The sequence below is a fragment of the Poecilia formosa genome, unplaced genomic scaffold (assembly GCF_000485575.1).
Source record: "Poecilia formosa unplaced genomic scaffold, Poecilia_formosa-5.1.2 Scaffold442, whole genome shotgun sequence".
NCBI lineage: Eukaryota > Metazoa > Chordata > Actinopteri > Cyprinodontiformes > Poeciliidae > Poecilia > Poecilia formosa.
The window spans coordinates 105,215-112,756 of record NW_006800381.1 but is presented as its reverse complement, the minus strand read 5'-3'; the positions used below and the strand labels follow the sequence as shown (position 1 = coordinate 112,756).

At 35.0% G+C, this 7,542-nt stretch overlaps 1 protein-coding gene across 4 annotated transcripts; it reads left to right on the top strand.

The window, feature by feature from the left end:
- Positions 1 to 92: 92 nt before the first annotated feature.
- LOC103155704 (DNA-binding protein RFX5-like) lies at positions 93 to 7,412 on the top strand. Of its 4 annotated transcripts, none has more exons than XM_016663768.1 (6): positions 93 to 389; positions 3,115 to 3,148; positions 6,380 to 6,465; positions 6,814 to 6,837; positions 6,934 to 7,056; positions 7,139 to 7,412. In XM_016663768.1, the coding sequence occupies exons 1-6, from the start codon at positions 262 to 264 to the stop codon at positions 7,290 to 7,292; spliced, it is 549 nt and encodes a 182-aa protein (XP_016519254.1). In that variant the 5' UTR covers positions 93 to 261; the 3' UTR covers positions 7,293 to 7,412. The 4 variants fall into 4 exon arrangements, with proteins under 4 accessions (XP_016519254.1, XP_016519253.1, XP_007577542.1 ...); XM_016663767.1 differs by having other exon boundaries at positions 6,751 to 6,837; XM_007577480.2 differs by having other exon boundaries at positions 6,799 to 6,837; positions 7,139 to 7,410.
- The last annotated feature ends 130 nt before the right edge of the window (positions 7,413 to 7,542 follow it).

The following is a 7,542-nucleotide window of genomic DNA, read 5'->3' as shown; positions in this document are numbered from 1 at the left end:
CTGGCTGCTGCAGGCGTGCTATTTTGCAGCAGCGGAGACACCTCTGCGAAATGCCTTTTGTATGCCCGGCTGGTGTTTTTTCGTTGTTTTTTGGTTTCGTGAGGGGTCCTATCACAGTGTTTTTGTAGCCATGCTCTGCGCTGGGTCCGGCGGGGCTGTCCTAGCTGACTGAGCCGCTCCGGCAGCGGTGGGTCCGGGTGCAGTGCACAGCCGGGGAATGAGGCCTACTTGTTAAAGCTCCCCCACCACCCCACCGTCGCGATGGCTGATGATCAACAACAACCTGGTCAGAAGCCTGCCTCGGGATTAGGTTCTCTTCCAGCGCTGGTGCCAGGACTCCAAGGGCCCGAGGCCAACGCGTTGCAGTTCAAAATAAAGAATTCAATTTGGTAAGGATGGTGCTGATCCATCAAAAGCTAGCCTCACAATCATCGTATCTGACCATGGTAGAGGTAGGGAGGCAGTGGTCTGCACAAAGCGGCCGAGAATAACACGCGTTTCCCCGAGCTAGCCTCGGTTTCTTCACCGGAACACGCATGCAGGGATCCGGAGACGGTGTCCGGGTTCGGGGTGATGCGGTAATAAGACGGCAGAGGCGGACTGGTAGCAGCTCTGATCATTAGCATGGAGCCATAGGAGGCCATGTTATAATAGATGACACCAACCCCACCGGTGGTGCTGATGCTCAGGATGATGACAGGTGTCAAAGCAGAATGCTGCACAGACTCTGGTTTTCACCATGCTGCACACATGCCTGCACATTATATTTGTAATTATCAGACGATGTGCTTGCTTTAAACATGTTTAGCCTGATTTCTGCTGTGCAGCATACACAACTGAATACCCAAATAGAATGCTTTTAAAAACAATCTCTATGTATATATGTAAATTTAATTCAGTAAGTAGTTAATAAACAAAGTGATAGTTTAAGGTAGGGATGATCGATATGGATATTTAAAGTTTATCGTGATATTTTGTGATTAGGGGTGCACCGATTGCAGCTTGTCGCAATAAATCAATTAACCGCATGAGTTCAATAATTTCCATTTGGATGATTTATTGAAAAAATCTTCAGTCTGATAGGCTCAACTCAACTAACCGAAGGACAATTTTATTTACAGAGATTTTATATCTTGTTTCTGTTGTTTTGTTTATTTATTTTGGATATTTAAATGTCTTCCAGTTCCAATGTTAAATGTTCATTAGAATTGAAAGTTTATTGATCTCTGAGAATGTGTTCTTGCATTATTTATGACATTACCATTATATTACTTGAAAATGGTAATAACAATGTTATAATATTATATAAAGTAACAATATTATCATTTATCGAAATAACTTTTGGGACAATTTATCATCTAGCAGATTATCAGCCTATCACCATACTCCTAAAATGAAGAAAATTGGGACCGATTTATTGGTCGGTGGATTTATCGGTGCTCCCCTAATTGTGTCAACGATAAAAGTGACCATAGGAAGTATTTATTGTTACTGTTTTAAGTAACTCTATGGCTGCAACTGTGTTACAAAAATTGTACCCTCCAAAACCCAAAAACCTGCTGTTGAAGAACATTTCCATTTGTAATATGCTTCCATAGGACACCAATCACATCAAGAATGTGATATGGTATTATTAAATTGCAAATCGTAACTGCATTTAATTATATTTTCAGTTTTATTTTCAGTTATTGATGCTTTTAGTGAATAAACAGTGGAAAAAAATAGTAAAACTAACAATACAGACAATGTTATGGGGGTTTAAACATCTTCATCTGGGATACAATGTGACAACAATAAATCAAAATTATTGTAATAAGAAATTTATCTCAATAAATGATAAACTATATGTTAAATCGTTTATCATTTAGTTGGGTTCGTGGTATGAAAAGAGATTTGTTGTTGTTGGTGATCTTAGATAAACAATACAATATTGTATTATAGTATTATCAATTATTGTGAAAAAATTCTTATAAGAATTTAAATTTACTGTCAAGATAAATTTCACTTATTGACAAAACAAAACTGTTTTGTTTTTGTTTTTCTTATGATCGGAAATGTTGTTTTTGTTATTTTCTAAACTGCCTTTTCCCCAGAAGCATCAATTAATATCAGTACATTAAAAATATGATTAAATGCAGTTACTCTGTGCAGTTTACTGATATAAATCACCTTTTTAAGTAAGTGGTGTAGTGAAGAAGCCAATTGTAAATGGAAATATTTTTTAAAGAACAATATTTGTGGCGATATAAAGGCTGTCATGCTGTCACAGCCTTTCAGTTACCTATAAAATTAAGTAATAAGTAGTTTTTTTATCATAATCCTTATTATCACAATAGTGCCACAAAATAACGTGATTAAGTCTTAAATCCATATTGCCCACCCACATTATGTTTCCCTTCATTTCTTTAAATATTCATCATCCTTTGATGAATGAAAGCAATAAAATAACTTTCTATTTGCAAAGCAGTTTTTGATATCCACTGTACAGATTTTAAAAAAATATTTCACTACATGATAATTGTTGATTATTTTAACAACAATAACACCCCATTTTTCCTCACGCTTCCTTCTTTTTTCAAATTTTTCCGATATCCTGATGTCCTCACTGCTCCTCTTCATTTTGATCTTGTCTTTAAAGTTTTTCAGCAGCTCCATTCAAAACTTTTAAGTCTTCAAAGCTGATTTCAATTCTATATATAAAAAAAAAACTCCCAAAAGGAAACTAAATGTTGTCGTAGCTCATATCATCCAAATATCTTCAGAGTCATCATAAATGGTGAAGCTGCAGGCAGGAGGGATCTCCAGTAGCAGTCAGTCTTGCAACAATTCTGAAGAGGCCCCTGACCGAAGACTGCTAGCATGTCATGACATGCTAACAGTCTAGTTTAGGCATGACTTGAGCGTCTGAGATGCTAGTTAACTGCTCTCATTTGTAAAAACAACAACCTGTTGCCATAGTTACACATCATGGAGCACAGCTTCACAGCATTCAAAGCTGGAAGGAATAAGAAAATGTTTACAAAAGAGCAAAAAGAAGAGATACATGAAATATTGTAATAAATTAAAGTGATTGTGATGCAAATTGTTCTGATATTCTTTTCTTTCTCATTGTAGCAAATCTGTACAATCAAAAGTGGACAGTATATTGGTAAGTATCTGGACCCCCAACTCCTTTAATATCTCATCATTTTACATCACTAACAAATATTACATTATACTATTATACTAACCCTTACATGTTGATGTTTATTGCAGTTTTTCAAATAAGCTAACTTATTGAAAAATTATTATAGTTTAATTATTATTATTATTATAATTATTATTTTATTTTATTAAAAAATCAAATTCAAAGAAATTTTATTTATAATATATTGTATTTATTCAAAAGAATAAATACATTTCTTTCTTCAAATAACACATTTATTTATCAAATAAATATTTATTTATGAATTCTAGTAAATAATTAATTATTTATTAGAATAAATACAAAATTAATACATTAATAATTAATAAAATAAAAGTATTTTAATTTCCACCTATGTGTGTAGAGTTTGGCAGCCCTCTGTTCTAACACTCCTAAAATACATTTACATAAATACATTTTGCTTAATTACATAAAATTAAAATTTTTTAATTTGATTTAAAATTTTATGAATAAAAGTATAAAAGTTAAACTTCATTATTTTATCAGATTTATTTGAATAAATGAACACAATTTATGTATTAATGTTTTGCATCAACTTATTAAACTAATTTTGCAGTATTTTACAAATGTGCACTCTTTATATGTATAAATCTTCAAATATATTTTATACATTGCATAAAAGTTATTTTTATTTGAAATTTTTTGACGCTTTCTGTTTCTGCGTATTTGTTTATGAACGTTTGCAGGTTTATTTTCAGGTTTTCTAGTCAGAAAAATCCTCTACTGGCTCCATTTGTGAACATTTAGGTTTGGATTTGTTGCAGCTGAAGTGGATCACAGATGTTTTTCTGTACAAAGCAGGAACGGTGACATCAAAGCGACATGATCACGCTTTGTCTATTTTTTTTGTCGCACAAATAAAATAGAAAGTATTTTAATTTTGAGCGATGTGCGTAGAGTTTGGCAACCCTCCGTTCTGTTACTCCTAAAACCTGATCCGCCGCTTGGCTCCTCTGATGCGAAAACATCAAACGCGACTCGAATGACGCGATTATGAATTGAGACGTGGAAGAGGCGGATTCTGTCTTTTGTTTCCTGGACTAAAATAAATAAAACATCTCTAATATATGAATGCGTTCGTGTTTCTTTCAGAAGTGGAAGAAACGCCGTTCCGACACAATCTGGAAAATTATTTAATCTGATTTATTTTTCTGGTTTGGAAAAAAATGGAGAAAAGGAAACAAGGTTTTAAAAAACAAGTTTGCATTGTCAGACTTTATTCCTAATTTTTGTGTCCTTACTTTCATTCCTTTTGTTTTCCGTCTTTCCTTTTATATGTTATTCCCTTCTTCCTTGTGTTCTTCATTTCTTGCATCCCTCCTTCCATCTTTGTGTCCTTCCTTCGCTTCCTCTCTCCCTTACGTCCTTCCTTTTTCCTGTTTTTCATTTCCTTATTTCTCTTCCTTAACCTTTGTGTCCTACTTGTCTTTTTTCTGTTTTTTCCTTCCGTCTATGTTTTGTTGTATTCTCTCTTACTTCTATCTGTGCATCCTTCATTCCTTGTATACTTAAAATACTTTGTCAGAAGTAAAACATTAACGGTCACAATTTAGAAAGAAAGGAAGGAAGAATATATCCTTTCAAATACGATCCAGTAAATATTTCTTTGTTCCCTTTAACAGAATTTTAAGAGATATTTCCAGGAATATTGCTTCATACATTCAGCGATATTTCAATGTTTTTAACTGGTTGATTTGAAAATAAAAGCTTAAGTTTCTCCCACAAACTTAAACTTTTTAATCTGCCCATGAAGCCTTTTGTTTTAGTAATTTATAAGGCTTGCTGTCGTATCCAAACAGGATGTGCGACTCGTAGTAAACGGCGTTTTCCGTGGCGTCTGATTGGCTGACGGCTTGTTCATTTGGGTTGTCATGGCAACAAAGAGGCAAACAGACGAGTGAGAGGCGAAATGAATCCATTCTTAGAAATCCAGCTGAAGGCCAGTCGGAGTACTCGGATGGTTCTGCAGTCTTGAGTATTTTTCTGTCGCTGATATTTAAACACTAAAGCAGCTGGATGGTATATTTACAGTAAATTTACCTTAGAATCACCTTGACATTTCCTTAAACAGATTTAATTTGACTGCGCTGTAATATACACTGCTCAAAAAAAATAAAGGGAACACTCAAATAACACATCCTAGATCTGAATGAATGAAATATTCTCATTGAATACTTTGTTCTGTACAAAGTTGAATGTGCTGACAACAAAATCACACAAAAACCATCAATGGAAATCAAATTTATTAACCAATGGAGGCCTGGATTTGGAGCCACACACAAAATTAAAGTGAAATGTTTCCTTTATTTGAGCAGTATACTTTAGATCACACCAGAATCTGTGTATAATTAGATTGTTTGAAACTGATTTGATGTAAAAATTGGTCCTGTTTTATTTTAGATGACATTTATTTTGATTTGTATAAACACAACACACTAAATTTAATGTTCTGAACAGGTGAATAAACCAATGTTTACAGAAAAACTGACTTTTCCAGTTTGCCATGCTTCAAATATACAATCAGAGAAAAAGACAGAAAGAAATGACACAAGAAAAGAGAGAGGGATAGATTTAAGGACATAAGGAAGAAAAATGAAACAGGGAATGAAGGAAGGAAATAGATAATTGAGCTAGGAAGGACACAATGAAGAGCATAAGGAAGGAAGGAAAGAAGGAAGCAAAGGACAAAAGAGGAAAAATTGAGGGACATAAGGAAGAAAAAGAAAAATGGAAGTAAGAAAGAAAAGGAAAATGAGGAAGGAAGAAAGGGAGGGCACAATAATGGACACGAGGAAGGAAGGACAGATCATCAGCAAGAAAGGAAAGAAGGGCACAGAAAGAAGGAAAGGGAAAAAGGAATGAAGGAAAGAGGAGATGATTAGAAAGAAGGAAAAAGGAAGGAAGACTGGACATGTTGAAGGACAGAATGAAAGGTGGACAAAAGGGAACGGAAGTATCTGAGGAAGGGAGGAAGGCCACAGAATGAAAAACGAATGGAAGGACAAAACTTAAACGATAAAAATCTGGAAATACAAATTCTCTGAATTACTTTAAATGCTCCACATTTCTCCAGGTTCTGTAAAAATTTGGAAGCAAATCAAACGGGAATAAGTAATTTTTTATGTCATGTTTATTTAAACCGTCGCTCCTTTGTGTTGTTTTCATTTTTTACAGCAAGATGTTGAGAAGTTTACAGACATCGAAAAGCTCTACCTCTACCTTAAGTTGCCTTCTGGTCCCAGCAGTGGCAGTGATAAAAGGTAGGAAACACAACAAACCGAAGTTTAACACTTTGCTTCTTCCTCACAGGGAAACCTTTTTATCCATTTCTTTTACATTTTTGAACTGTGTGTCATTTCTGCCAGCTATTCAAATCCCTGCTCACTGGCTAAAATCAAGCTGAGCAAGTTTAATGGCAGATTTATTTCCTATTCGCCACATTTATTTATTTATTTTGCTGCATCATTTTTGATTATCAGTATGAACCAAAACACTGAAATATCTCTAGATTCCTGCTCTATACCTAGCTGTCTGTGTGTCATTTGTTTCCCCATATCTATTCATCACCCCGACCCCCAAATTCTGCCCATTTGGACTGGGAATGAGAGGGGGTCCTCTACTGCTGGATTATGGTATTACAGTTTCTGTATTCGCAAGAAAAATGATGCAGAGCAGTCCAGGACTCGGCGCACTCACCAGATTTCTCTTTTGTTTCGGCCCCTTTCCAGTGACCAGAGTTCCATGTCGTCGAGCCGTACTCAACAGATGTATGCATTCAACTGGATACGCAATCACCTGGAAGAGCACCCGGAGACGTCCCTCCCCAAGCAAGAGGTGTACGACGAATACAAGTGGGTGAAAAGAGAGAGATACGCAGAAAATGTATTTAGTTTTAATGAGAAGCGATGTAAAACACAGTCTGGTTTTGTTCAGGAGCTACTGTGACAATCTTGGCTACAATCCACTGAGTGCAGCAGACTTTGGGAAGATCATGAAGAATGTCTTTCCCAACATGAAGGCTCGTCGTCTGGGCATGAGGGGAAAATCAAAATATCCTTACAATGAAATCAAGATGTTCAAACACTGAGTGAATGTTTATTTATTGCAGATGTCCAGTTTTAGATTTTGTAAAGTTAATTGGTGTAATTAGCAGCTTTTTTACAGTGATCAGTGTGCAAAAACACAAAGTCTTACCTGGTATTTTTGATGTAGTTTGTGTTGCAGATATCTTAAAACATAAATTAGCAACTTTTGAGCAAGTTATAGGAACTTGTTTTAAGTCAGTTATTCTTGAAAATCAATAAAATACCAATATTTTATTTATTTATCAAAAAAAT